At 37.9% G+C, this 15,255-nt stretch overlaps 1 protein-coding gene across 1 annotated transcript in view; it reads left to right on the top strand.

The window, feature by feature from the left end:
- The window catches only part of LOC149833719 (single-stranded DNA-binding protein WHY1, chloroplastic-like), a 36,587-nt gene extending 34,927 nt beyond the window's left edge, over positions 1-1,660 (top strand). Inside the window, exons 6-7 of the mRNA XM_090010969.1 lie at positions 176-264; positions 1,240-1,660. Coding sequence (XP_089867095.1) covers positions 176-264; positions 1,240-1,359 — 209 coding nt within the window. The 3' untranslated portion in view covers positions 1,360-1,660. The remainder of the gene's footprint in view (positions 1-175; positions 265-1,239) is intronic.
- The last annotated feature ends 13,595 nt before the right edge of the window (positions 1,661-15,255 follow it).

Below are 15,255 nucleotides of genomic sequence, written 5' to 3'. Positions count from 1 at the left end.
AGTGTGGCACTGTAGCAAGCTGGTATTTAAAAAACTGTTATTTTAGAGAGCAAAAGTAGATCACCATTTCCTGCTCATTTCATATTTCAATTCTTGTATTTTATGCATTGAAATCATTCTCTTTGCGCTCTTGTGCCCAACATTGCTAATATTATGTCCTTTTCATCTTATGTAGGTGTTTCCAATAAGATAATGAATGTGGATGAGAACATTTATATTCCTATTACCAAGGCAGAGTTCACCGTTCTTGTTTCAGCTTGCAATGTGAGCATCATGATCTTCTTAAACCTCAAGTTTTTGTTTTCAATATGTTGGTTGTTTTGTGCAATTTTCATATGATTTTCTAGTAAAAGCTCAATGGTTGATTTTTGTGTTTTTTTGTGCAGTTCTCACTAATATAATTTCTCTGTTTGTCCTACAACTGGAAAGATAAAAAAAGTGTATGCAATGTGCATGCATGTACACATTATGTGTGCGTATACACCGATATCTGCATACATAGATACATATATAATGTATAAAAGCAAAACTCCTTTTTCGTAAACATTTAAATCACTTGCATATGGCCTAACTAAGGCCTGAGTTTTCAATAAACCATGGTGGATGAAAAGTATCTACAACGGTGCACATCTATCCCCGAATAACTGTAGGTTTTATCCATCAAAGAGAGGAGGTGTTGCTGAATTTTTTGGAAAGTTACTCACGGAGCTTAAAAGAGCGTACCACTTTTTCCGTAAAAAAAAAAGGTGCTGCCGAATTTTCTTAAAAAATGCTCACCGTTGCAGTCTTCATTGATTTTGTTTGAGAACACCTGGTCTTGGTAAGGTGTAGTCTTATAGTTTCCTATATTCCATACATTCAAATTTACTGCCTTTATAGAAGGATGCCTTATTACCTTCTTTGACTTTGTAGCTTTGCTTTCTTGTTTTCAGTTGCAACTTTTATGTCAGTGTTAACCATGGTTCAAACTTCAGCTCTTACCTTGTCTTGGATCATTGTGAGAGACCCTTATTCCCATGTTTCATGGGTATCTTCAGTTACATTCTTCATAGAAATTCTCCTACTACACAAATTATTAAGTTTAAAAGTTTTTGAAGCGTGCCTTTTCTTTTTCCTATGAAATAAAAAAATGAAGATGACTTCTACCACTCCTGATCCATGGTATGCATCTAGTTAGATCATATGTTATTTATATGCACTGTTTCAACAGTAATTTAAGATCTCTTGTTTTGGCCGCAGTTCATTTTGCCATACCTTATGGGTTGGCATGCATTTGCGGAGACTATTTCTCCAGAGGACTCTGTTCGTTGGACAAATTCACAGCAGCAATCTGCTGCTGATTTGGAATGGAGCAGGTAGATTTAGTCAAACAGCATGTCCAATGCTGTAAAATAGAAGAGAAAGGAAGGCCTTGTTACCATTTCAAAGATCGAGCTACTGGCCAGTTGATCACGGTCCGTGGGAAGCTCGAGATTCATGGATGCCATTTTGGAAGTTGATGGTGAAAATGAGATTAAGTTAAATGGGTACTGCTTTGTTGGTGGACAGTTTTCATGTTAAATTGTAAGTTTTTACACAGGCAAAATTTCGGATGTTCAGTGTATTACTATTTCCAGAGAGAGTTTTTATGCTCTGTTGAAAGTTTGGTGCCATTCATGTACTCTCATGTACTGTCTGCAGCCAGGACAGGATGAACTGTCCACGTGCCCCAATTTTCTTTTTCAGTGCGTCCATGTCTGTTCATCTTCCGCTGTTCCGTTGGGGTGTACTGCGTTTGCGTGGGTGTACCGATGATGGCTTATCAAATGCCCCCTTGGGTCCTACTATCAGAACTGAATGCCTTGGGCTTGGATCTGGTAATGTCTCCGTGGCACACCATTCAGAGTGTGTGCCATGAGTTACACATGCAATGACATATACAGACATTATTTTAGTATTTTAAGTAGTTTTAAATGTTTTAAATAATATTTCATTTAAGATATTTTTTGATGTAAAATATGAAAACATAGTTTTTACTGATTAAGGAATTAAAAAAAATGTCTCTTGTATCTTATTTTGCAATTTTTTTTTTCAAACTCACATATCGAACTCGAGCGTAGTCGCCGTATCTTTGCAACATAGCTTATTCCCCAACTTAACTATCAAAAGTAAAAAAAAAAAGGTTAAAAATAAACATGGGACCAGCACCAGAACTCAACACTGAAGGGCAAAAGGTTCTCTTCTTTCTTAAAAAAAGAAAAAGGGCAAAAAGTTTGTTTGAGTGGCCGTCCATTTCTTGGGTTGATTATAGAGATTCCCTTAAGACTCCCACATGATTTGTTGGCATGCACCAAAGAAAACAGGCAAAAGGTACACAACTTTGACCAACGTGGGGGGTGCTCTGCTTGTCTGGCAGGAGCAGTTAGTGCATAGTCACCTTGTGTTGGGACGTTGCAAGTTCGAATCCTAATGGTATGTGGTTGTTTAACTGGTAGGGGTCTGCCTAGCCCTAGCTTTCTCTGTCTAAAAAGAAAAAGATAGACAACTTTGATATTTTTATACATAAAACAAAATGGCACTAATCAACTTGCTAATGATTTACCCCAAAACCCTATTTTCCAGCTGTTACTTAACTGTTTGCTTTTTCTTAATGTATTTCAAATACCGACCTATGGCATAAAATTTTATTTGTTTTTTCTTGACAAAAACTATCTGATTTATGCTCTTTTATTTAAAATAAATATTAATAGCATATTTGGCTACACAGTGGCCAACAGAGTGACTTCAGTCTTTAGGAGCAAAAGTCTTGGAAACAAAAGATGAAAAACCAGGCAGTTAAATGGTAGAAATTAAAAAAAATGATCTTTTTGTCAATAGATGATAAGTTAAGGGAGGTTTTGGTAATTCACAAAAATAGGTAAAAGTATGGTAATTGGCCCTGTCCCAAATCGAGGGAGGATCAGGTGTAATGTGATTGTACACTTTTAGCGTGCTGATGCACCTAGTCACCCTCATCTTTGAGGGCAATGTCAGATGTGGGCTCAAGCAATGATGAAGGGTGATGAGACACAGCAGCACACTAAAAGTATGCAATCACATTGCACCTGATCCTCACGGTCATGAAACCCTAACTAATACTTCCTCGCTAATGCAATTTAACAACCTTTTCTATCAGTATAAAAACCCTGAGTCTTGTTTTCCCACTAGAGAGTACACCAACTAAGCCCCAAATTTCCACTGGATCAAATCGTAGGAATAAATTCTCTGTGAGGTCATAGTTCTTTTACCGTACACCATGGAAAGCGGCAAGCACATCTAGAAGTTTTGACTTCAAAATATGCTTAACTTGTATAAATTTTAACATTGGTGATATTATTCTCCTAATTAATCATTAGGGCTTTCTAGAAGTGTCATGAAGTACATACATTGAGGAAGGACCAAATAGGTCAAATTCCCCAAGTCATGAACTTGAACCAGGCCCTACATGATGGTTACTTCTTCACATAAAAGTGGGATGTTTTGTTCCCATTGGTAGGGGAATCTATTTAAATAATGGAAAGAAAATATCTTTTCTTGAAGAAAAAAGAAAAACATAAATTTGACCCTGAATATTAGCAGAACTTGGGAAGGAATGGGGTCCAATGAGATAGACAGATGACAAGGTCGCACTATCATAGCCAATACGGTGTTAAAATTGGTTTTTGTAGGTGAATCGTTTAAAAAAAAAAACTGAATCTAAGCAACTTTTTACCATCAAATGATACATTTTATTAAACAAAAAATATTTAGAAAATTAAATAAATTTTAACTCCTTAAAAATATTAAAAAAATGAATTTCCATGATAGGTGAATAGACAAAAAATGACCATATTGTATGGGTAATTTGACATGTTTTCTTAAAAACCTTACAATTTTTTATAGTCTCCTCGTATCCAAAATCGTAAATAGCCAACGTTGTATTGTCCCCTTTACCTTTCACGTGCGCAAAACTTATAAAGTTTGTGCTATATATATTGCTCTGCTCCTTGGGTGCCACATACACCCAATTAAAATGAGGTTTACACGTTTTCTTTGCGAACTTCACAAAGTACACATAAAATTATATGCAAACTTTTTGTTAAATGACTTGAGGAAGTCTATATATATTTTATGTAGACTTGAAAAAGACTACATATATTTTGTGCGGACTTCCTCAAGTTCGCATATATTTTATGTAGGCTTTCTCATCTTCGCCTATGTTTATTATTTTCATATTTTAGAGAAACAATATATCTTTCAAATGATATTTTTCTCAAACTATTCATCGGATTAAGGTGATCTTAATGATAACGTCCTAATCTGTCTTTGTTTTTTTTCAGTTTTTTTAGATTTTTGATGCAGTTGACCAAAAAAAAGCTTAGAACCGACAAAAGATGACCAACCCTAGAGAGTGCCGAACATGTTTCTATTTTGGTTTTGAAAATAAAAAATGAAAACCTTAGAAGGGTTTTCATTTCTAGCTCAAAACATGAAAGTTATAGCAGCTTTTCATTGACTATAAAAATATAAGTTTTAGACATTTGATCAAAGAAATACATATATTGTTATGAAAAAAATAGTCACATTTGAAAACAAGTTCATATATATAGGAAAAGTTCGCATGTGCAAAAGGTAAAAAGGTCTTTTAAAATCTAGATATTTGCAATTTTGGGCATGAAGAGAATTTCAAAAATTGTAGATTTTTTTAAAAGAAAACACGCCAAATTATGTGTATGGTCATTTTCCACATATAAAATGTTAAAAAATATTTGGATGATAGTTCCATGAAGTGAGGTTAACGATATAAACAAGTTAAATTTGGGCCACAATGTAGTCTATACTAGACCTGACCCGGCTAATCAAATATTGACTGATCGGATTAGAAGTTAGATTCAGATGTGGATGGAGAAAAGTTAGCATTAATATGACCAACTACATGTATTCGGATTTGAATATCAATGGGGATCCAATATCTGTTGAATTCAATTGTTGATTTCTAAACCAAATCCGAGTCCGATTATTAATCAGATTAGATTTTCTTTACGGAATTCAACTAATTGGAGTCAGATTCAGATTGAATATTGGATAACATCCGACCCGTTTACATCTCTAAGTGTTGTCTAAGCTCACACCCACCAACGCAAACACTGAACACACAGACGGGCGGGACACCTCATTCCGCGCATCCATTTGGGACACGTTTTGCTGTTCCAAAGTGTTCCACCCCCCCCCCCCCTCCCCCGTGGAACAGGGGAGGACATGACAAGACAGGACAACTTTGAAAAAGAGAAAAAAAAAACGTCCCCTCTGTCTTTGTTTAGCGCTGCCCACAGACAGGACAGAACAGGACATGATGTCTTTGCCCTCCCCAAATCAAACGCCCCTTAAAGTCTGCACAAGTCCTAGTGTGTACATATATGTGTGCATTCATGTGGGTGGTTTTTACAATCGGGAAAAAGATGGGAAATTTCCATGCAAAAATATAAAAACCAGAATCTTTCTGTGTTGTTATAAATGAGTTTTCACATTTATTTTTCATAGGCGTACATGTGAAAGTGCCCATAAGTAGGGCTGCAGATGTATCAAATATGATCTGATATTCGATCCCAGTCCAACATGTTATTTCTGGGCATGGATCCTTTAAAATACGAATGTCGATTCGAATATGATTCAAATCTGTTCAATCGGATTACTTTCTGATTCGTGTGGGACTCATAAAATCAGATCTGGAATTTATCCAAATCAAAATCCGACCTAATTGCATTTTTTTTACATGTAAATAGCTTGTTTTTGCTTCTTTTTTTCCGAATCCAGCATTACCATCTGTGTTTTGGATTTGGACTCGACTTTACCTCGTCGGATCTGATTCAGACCTACTGTTTAAAGTTGATTAGCAAAAAATTGCAACTATGGCGAAGGATGAGTAGTCTAACCAGGGGATGTCTGCTGGTAGTCCGACTTAGCCCATATGGGCTTGGACGGTTTAGGCTGAGATTTTGAACACCAGCCTGTTAATGGGCCATGGACAGGTCGACCACCAGCCATTTTTTTTATGATAGGAACCCTCACCCAGAACCGGATCACTTAATGAGCCCGCTCCCAGGAGGGGTAAACTCTGAGTGGGATCACCGACACCCAAGCCGTTATGGAGCCCATCAGTTAAAGGCACCTGCACACCCGATGGGAGTTGAACCTGGGATGAAAGGGTCAGCATCTTCACCTCAATCCTTATGACATGTATAGCTATCATTCCTACAACAGCAACAAGAGCAGAACCATAGTGACAAACAATTTTTTCCGCAAAATCTCGTTTTTCAAAAACTCAGTGAGAAATTGAATTTTTTTCATAAATCTTGCATTTTTGGCAAAATCTCGGCAATAAAAAATAAATTAAAAAAATTTAAAAATATTTTTATAAGAAAATATTAATAAAAATTAATTAAAAATAAAAATACACGGTTTTTTCATAATAAATAGCCATTTAAAACCTAAATATCGTGTTCGAATTGTGGTATCTATGTTTTTTCATAAATCTCGTGATATTTTAAAAATCCTGTGAGAAATTGCCATTTAAAACTTTCAGGCAATTTGTCAAGATATTATCATGAGATTTTTCTTAAATCTCGTGATATTTGTCACTGTGAGCACCAACACCAGCAATAATGCTTTCATTTTTTTTTACAGGCAAGCTGGGGTTAGGCAAAACCCTACAAGTTATGCAACGATACCATTGGGATTTGAACTTGTAATGTCTCAACACAAAGGGACGTGCACTAGCTGCTCCTACCAGAGAAGCAATAATGATATCATTGTTTAGTTGGAAAACTGTGAATTGTGGGCTACCAAAATCATAGTGTCTGGCTAACTGCCACTGCCTAGAGTTTAATGTTTCAAACTGTACCAAGTAGGGTGGAGTTAGGGATGGCAGTGGACAGGGGGAAAGCGGGGTGCCCCGCCCCGCTTGAACCGGGGATGAAGGGTATGAAACGGGGATGGAGGCGGGGACCAAGGTTAAAATCCATCCCCGTTTGGGGATGAAGGCGGGGATGGACTTACACTTTTCCCCGCCCCACCCTGTCCCCGCCCAGATCCGCCCTGCCCCAATATTCCCCATCCCCAATCCTTCTAAAGGATGGCAATAGACTACGGAGAAACGGGGCCCCGCCCTGCCTCATCCCCGTTTGAACCGGGGATGGAGGACATGAAACGGGGATGAAGGCGGGGGTGAAGGTTAAAATCCATCCCCGTAAGGGGATGGAGGCGGGGATGGAGGTTTTAATCTTGAGACGCGGCAGGGGTGGAGACCCTGTCCCCCGCCCCGGTCCATTGCCATCCCTAGGTGAAGTAATGGGACTAGGGTTGCAAATGGGTTATATCTGTACTGATCCAATATTGGTTTCAACTTTTTACAAGTGGGTCCAGTTCCAGATCAAGATCTAACTCAGAACACATGGCAGTGTTCTGGATCTGAATAAGATCTGACCCATTCTGACATTGGATCCGGGTGTATGTAGATATTGTTTTTTCTTGTAAAATGCATAAAATGAATTGGGTCAGGTCACCACATCTATTTGTTTGTCCTATTTTGATCTAGATCCAACTGAATCCAACATTACTTGTTCCAAATCTAACCTGATTAAAAAACAGAACTTTTTATGAACGGTATCCACTCAAATTTTCTGAATTTGAGTCAGAATTGGATACAGATCCAATCCACTTGCACCAGTAACGGGGACCTAGGCACCGGATTAGGCTGGACCTAGCTATCACCAAGATAAAGTTGTCTTTTTGTTTTGTTTCTATTTTTTTTTGAAAGGCAAGCTGGCGTTAGGCAGACCCCTACCAGAACAACAGCCACCCCATGTAGCAGAGGAATTCTATCCTGGGCCTTCAGCACAGGATACTACCTCGCTGTTTTGTTTTGTCATTTTTTTTTTATGATCAAGGAAAACCCTGACCAAGAACCTGATCACTTAATGGGCTCGCCTCTGCCCGCGGCGTAAAACTTCGGATCGAGGACGTAACCACCCAGCCTTACGTGATCCAACCATGATAAAGACCAAGATCAAGTTGTGGAATGCAGGTTTAGCAGGAAGGTAACATGGCCACCAAGTATAAAGATAATGTAAATTAGAAGATAAAGAAATACTGGAAACAGAAGATAATGACACCAAATGGTCCCCAAATGTGTGGGGATGACTAGCAAAAGAGCCTAATACAAGGACCAAATTGTTGTTTTCGATAAGGAATGTGAATGGGTCAAACTATATGAGCGTTGGAAGTCCCTCTCCCACACATTTAGATTCCCCTTGGATTTCTCACATGATTCCTAGCACGCTTCCATGGTAGTACAAGGCAGATGGTCTCCATTTGACCTTTTAAAAATGAATGCACTAGTTCCATGAATCCTTCTAAGGTGAATAGAAAAAAAATGTATCAGATTGCCCTAATAATATTTCCTAAAAATCCTGAGATTGGATGTGATGCATCTGTTAAAAAAAGAATCAACTGCAAGGGAGACTTAGGCAGTATATTGTTTTGCTCATTAAAAGTCCATTACATTAGGTTATATAGATATGTCCATAATCATAGAACAGTTTTTTTTTTTTTTTTTGATTTTTAATTTATTACTTGAAGAAACCACATGTGGGATGCGTTAGCTCAACCTGCCATATCTTCGGTCATCATCTTAGAGGCATAAAATTAGAGGCCACACCCGCAGGGATCAGACCTTAATTAATTGCCCCTCTTACAGCCAAGGTCCATCCCGGATACACCAACCCTCTTGGGGCTCATAATCATGGCGTAGTTATTGAAACCTTTGTAAGTTGTTTTTTATTTTGAGACTAAAGAAAACCTCACTAGGAAGAGGGCCCCACTGGGTCCCCCTCCCCCCCTTAGATAGCAAACCAAGAGTGGCGGCAGCCTACCCACAAAGGCATATGCATAAAGATAGTCACAGACAGGGTTACAGGAAACGCTCTAGGAGCATGGGAAACATGTGGAAAAGGCCAAAAAGATTTGGGAAACATGAGTTTCCCACATTTGGGAGTCTCGTTTCTCATATTTGAGAAATGTGTTTGGTAAGTTTTTTCTTCTTGTTAAACATCTCCTCTTCTTTTCCCAATTCATTTCATGTTTCCTGTCTCACATGCACCTGAAAAAACCTCGTTTTTGGATTTCATTTTCCAAGACGTTTCCCATTTCCTTTTCTGTCAACCTTGGTCATGGATATAAATTCATTCAACAACAACAACAGCAACTACGCCTTCATCCCAAAACAATTGGGGTCGGCGATATGAACCAACAAAGAAAATCATTATGGGTCTTCCACATGAATCCTTCTCCTCCATTCATTTCTATCCAATGCCATGTCCTCGGTGAGGTTCAAAGCATTCATATCCTTTCTTATCACCTCCATCCATGTCTTCCTAGGCCTACCCCGACCTCTTTTAACTAATATATTTTCCCATTTCTCCATCCTTCTAACTGGAGCATCAATGAATATAAATTCATTGTGAATCGAATATGAGATGTTCAAATGCAAGGGGTCAACTGAAATTTGAACCAACTATACGGACAACTGTTGGAGGAGTGTAGAGCCTATTTACTACCTTAATAATATAAATCAATAATTTTTGCAGATCCAACTTTGCAATAAGTTGGTGGGGGCTTGCAGGGGGTCTCGGCTCCCTACCTGTAAGGTAGGGTTTGGGAGAGTTAGCTTTGAGGCGATTTTTGGAGGGTAGTTCTATAATTTTATGCTAGACTCCTTGTTGTATTTAGCGACACTAGTAGAGTCCATATAAAATTCATAGACTTCTCTTATCTAAGGCGACATCCTTCCCTGTATTGTGTATTCTAATCAATAAAGAAGTAGGCCTAGGGCAGTTGTGGATGTAGGTAATTCTTACGTAAAATCATTGTTTTTGTGTATGATTGTTGTTTTTTTAAAAAAAAATCGTGCATGTTTTTTCGATCCATCGATAGGTTGAAGTGTCGTTAACAACAACCCCGTGGTAAGGCATGATTATTGAAACATGAGATGCAGATACAATGTTAAAAAAATTTGGCAAGATTCTTGATGATGGTTTTGAGCCCTCTTTTGGTTCAATCTTTTTCCGCATGCTCAGGAGCCATATGATGCAATAAGTGTAGTTTTTTTTTCCCTTGCTTATTTCTATTGGTAGGGTATCTCGGTCACTATTATAGTTATAAAAAATACTGCACAATTTTCTTTTTTCGATTTTTTTTGAAAGAAAAAGGAAAAAAAAATAGCATGTAACAAATACTATTAAGCGATTGGATACTTCAACAAATTTCCAAATACTATTAAGCTAGTGGATACTTCACCTAAACATGGTGTAATGTCTCAACATTGTGAAATTTCATTGAATAAAGTAAATCAGAATCATTTTCGCAGAGTGCGTGCAAGCATGCTCCGAGTAACTCTTAACAGCCGTTCAAGTTGCATTGTTTATTAAATAGTAATCAACACAGTAAAGTTGTTCTTTCATAAATTAACTACAGTTTCTGTCAAAAAGTGGAAAAGTTAAAATCAATAATATAATTTATTATTTTATTGCCTTTGCTAAACGTGAAACATATTTTTTTGATATTTAGAAACTGCTCTTAGGATCAGAGACCTAGCCGTACTGGCTCTGCATATCATACTTGCATCACTATCCTGACAGCATAAAATTCTATGGGCTTACTCTTTGACTCAGGGAGTTGTCATGCTTCGGCTTGCGCAAGGGATACCCATAGGATTTGAACCTAGACCACCTGCCTAACCGTCTAGGCCCCCATCCCACTACGCCAAACCCCATTGGGGAAAACGTCAAACATATATGCAAATGAAGATTCTCTTCAGGAACTAATGCAAATTACCATTGTCTCAAATATCAATTACATGTAAAATGCTTAACCGGTAGTTAGCCTAATAAACATGAAAAGGGTTAATTGTTACAGTGAATGATCAACATAGATACGAAATATATGTGTTTTAAAAAAATCTCCATGAAATTCGCAAAAATTCTCTGCATGGGAAAATTTATTCCCCGCATGTTCAGATTTTCATATGCAACTCTCCATATTGAGGTTAAGATTGAGCAAAGTAGCATGCATTGTGGGGGGATAAAGTTTGAACTAAAATTGCAAAGTTGAACTTAATTACTTTTTTTAGTCTAGGCAAAATATTGGTCTTAATTGATTTGGTCTTTGAGTCTAAGCTAAGGTTCTGTTTGGGAGGAACCAGAGATGGGAAGGGAGATGAAATTTAATGAGTGTTTAATTAATATCACTTAACACCACATGTGTTTGAAAACCTTGATTTGGGAGATGAGAATGGTGTTGAGAGCAGAGAAGAGAGTAGAGACAAGTCATTTTCAACAACTCCAGCTTCATCACTAATTTGTTTTTTTGTCTCCACTTTCATCACCCCTCCCATCTCCTCTCCAACACTGGCTACCAAACAGAGTAATTGGCTACCAAACTTTTTTAATGAAAATGCATAAATAAGAAGAAGAAAAACGACCATCCCAAAAATAGTTGGTTTTAGGTGAACAATTGAGACAATTGAAGAGTCAACACAATCCAAGAATCTAAATTTGTCAATGACTTAGCTCAGAGATGGGGGACTGGTAGTCTAGTAGATGTTGGACTTAGTCATCCAACCAACTCAAACCACCAATAACTTCAAATTCATTTCATCCAAGATTATAACTGCATTAAGATTAGGCTTTTCTATTCTGTTTTAAGGAGCAAAAATCCCAAATATTTACTGAATAGGTAGTACACAATTTTTTTAGGCTTGTTCTTATCATAGTCACAAATATCACCAACATTTTGAAATTTAACATGATAGTTTCGATGGTCATTACTTTTCCATAAAAAGTAAAATATTTAAAAATTGAAAATATCACAATTTTTACATTTTCTTGAGGAAAACCAGATTTTTGAAGATATCGTGAGATTTTCCCAAGCCTAAATTTTCTTGATCTCAAGATTTATTGCTATGGTTCTTATCAATTTCTTCCCAAAGGCAACAATCTTTTTCATGATGTACTTTTTGAAAATGGTAGGAACTAGGAACTGTCATGTCTAGCTCTTCTCAAAACTCATTTCTTTTCTTTGGTATGAAGGACAAGTTTAAGCTTTAAACCCTAGACTTTTTTTTATTTATATTTAAACAGATAAACTGCCCAGAGACTTAACCGTGCTGGCTCTGCTTGCTTTACTTATGATCACTATCCTGGCAGCATAAAACTCAATGGGCTTACCCCTTACCCCCAGAGAGTTGCCACGCTTTGGCTTGCATAAGAAATGCGCTCATGAAATTAGAACCTAAACTGCCTGCCTAGCATAAGCCCCATCTCACTGAGCCAAACCCCTTTGGAGCTTAAACCCTAGAATTAATCTCATGAGAAATGAAAAAAAAATGACCTCAAATGAAAGGTGTACGAAGGAAGCCTCCAACCGTGTCGTGTCAGTTATATATGCAGGAAAGGAGCACAAGAAAGGAGGAAAAAAAAGGAAGTTGCACCAAATGCCTTTACAACCAACAAGTTAAAAAAAATGATTAAAGAAAGTACTCATGCTGCGCTTCCTGACATGTGTCCCTATATTTGACAACTTTAAGGTTTGATGAGGAACTCACATTTCCTTTTCCACTTTTGTTTCAACAAAATCAAGGCCCACCAATTCATTGTTGTTGTAATTTTTTTTTGTTTTTTCAGTATTTGCAGTTAACTCAAAAGCATGGTATAATAATCTCCCAACGCCCCTTTGGATACCTCCCACTTCACTTGGATGGGATATAGCAGAAACATGATGATAGCAGTTGTTCCATGACATCAATTCACGTGTTTGCTTTTTGTGCTGGTATTCTATGTCCAATTCTTCAGTTCCCAAAGCCTTTGAAAGCGGCAGTTTATGTTAGCATAATTCTTGCACTTCTTGACAGATTATCCTATCCCACATTCAACTCTAGCAATTCTTCAACTTTTTCTTTTCTTTTTTGTAGGGCCAGTTTGTGTCATGTAATTTTCATGGAAAATTTTGAGTTGGCACACCCTTTTCATCATGAGTGAAATAAACATCAAAACAGCAAGGTAGGAAAGTGCAATGAAGGCAACAAATGGGCCCCGGGTTTTCCTACCCTTACCATTTTTCATTTTCATGTTCAAATCCTTTCATACCTCCCCCTCCCCCCAATGAAAAAAGCCTTTCCTTTCGTTGGGAATGAAACAAAAGAGCCCTTAGGGTGCACTTGGATGTTTGAGGATTTTTTTCATAGACAAATTGTTTGTGAAGATTCATGTGGATCCACCAACTTTGGGTTAAAAAAGAAGAGCAAAATGTAGCTGAATTATTTTTATCTAAAAGTGAATAAAAATACCTTCATTTTTTTGGATAATCTAAGAGAAAAAACCGTCTCATCACCTACTGCACATTCTCTGGAATCTGATTGGTGAAACCCTTTAGGTCTCTCCTGTCTACCGGAGAGCACACTCAACTTCGACCTTGCTAAGGGGACACCATCCGTGGGGTTTGAACTTATGACATCCCGTCAACTTGGTGATATTCAAGAGTTAGCTCCTATCAGATGAGCTGAACCTGGGCAAAAACGCCTTTATTATCTTTACCAGACTGGGTAAAGATGATATCAGTTGTTTTGTTCAATAAAAAAAAAGTTTAAAAAATCTCATTTTGTGCCTCAGGGTGGTGTAAAATGCTTAAAAAAAAAAAACAGGAACAAACTTAAAGAGGCGTGGGTCCCACACAGAACAAAGTCCTTATGGACTCGACCACAGATAGGGTAAGGAACAAACGCCTTTATTTTTTTTTTTTTTGATAAGCAAGCTAGGGTAAGGCAGACCGCCACCGGTCATACAAAATACCATTGGGTTTTGAACTTGCAATGTCCCAACACAAGGTGACGTGCACTAACAGCTCCTACCAAACAACCCCCCCCCCCCCCCCTTGGTTACATGTTCTGAAAATAGTCACAAAATCTCGTTATTAAGTTTCTCTCAGTTGTCTAGTAATATTGTCTACCAACTCAAAGGAGATAGGCTCGGTCTGCTCTGACTTAGCCAAGATGTGATGGCCTTTAGGACAACAGAGGTTCCAGCTGAATGGAGTCAAAGCAGCGTTATAACTTTGTTGAGGCCAAACTTTGGTGAGTTCTAGAATTCTAAATCGCCAAATTAATGCTAAAACACCTGGTGGTTTGTGGGCAGGATAGTCTCTCTTGGAATGCAGCCAAATAAACCCGGTTTGACAGGGCAACCAAGGTCTATAAGTTGCTATTCTGTCAAAATTGCTCTTGGTTAAATGGGCTAGCCCAAAGTCTCTCAAACTCTTGGCCTGTACATAGACTAGACTAATGCAAGAGTGGAGCAGAATACTCGGGTTCATAAGGCTTCGTTTGAATTCATTTGATGTTTTTTAGATATTTTTATTATTTTAAATTATTTTTTGTATTTAAGTTAATTTGTAGTTGATATTGAATCTTTATGCCTTAATTAAGATAAGTTTTGTTTTTGTAAGAGTTTATTGAATTAGGTAGTTTATTTGGATTGGAATTGGTTTCACCTCATCTATAAAAGGACGAGAGCTCGTAAAATTCAGAGTTGATTTGCGAAGCAGGTTATATGTCCCCCCCCACCCCCGAAGACGGCCGTTAGCTACATCGCGTGTTCGGGGGTTCCAATGAGTGCCATGTATGTAAGCACATGCGGCTCGTATCCCCATGTTTGTCAACATCACTTAGCATTATAATCCGGTGCAATTGCAAAGACATAAGTACCCTTTTCCACCATTCTTGCCATGAAACGACGATTCTGGAAGATGACAAAAATGTCCTCTATTCAAAAAAAAGAGAAACGACGGTTCGAGATCCTCCTTCTAGAAAAGTGAAATTCCGGTTCTAGATCCTCCATCTAGAAAAGTGAAACGCCGATTCGACAATGATGTTAATTCTTTATAGTCCAAACATTTCATTTTTGCCCTAAACAGTAAACTTTTGCACCATCTGTTGTAATAGGAGCTCCCTTTGACGATACAAACTTTGCCATCGTCTTCTACCACTGGAGTAGCAGCTGTACCATCTTCTGTTGCCGCCGAAGCACCCTTTGTCATCGTTTGTTGCCATCAGAGCACCCTTTTTCGTTGTCTGCTGCCGTCAGAGCATTCTTTGCTATTGTCTGCGCAGTGGTAGCATTGTTGCCACCATCGGCTGCGTCTACCTTCTAG

This window comes from Nuphar pumila, chromosome 6, assembly GCF_984573655.1.
Source record: "Nuphar pumila chromosome 6, dmNupPumi1.hap1.1, whole genome shotgun sequence".
NCBI classification, from domain to species: domain Eukaryota; kingdom Viridiplantae; phylum Streptophyta; class Magnoliopsida; order Nymphaeales; family Nymphaeaceae; genus Nuphar; species Nuphar pumila.
The sequence above is the reverse complement of the archived record's forward strand: the minus strand, read 5'-3'. Positions and strand labels throughout refer to the sequence as shown.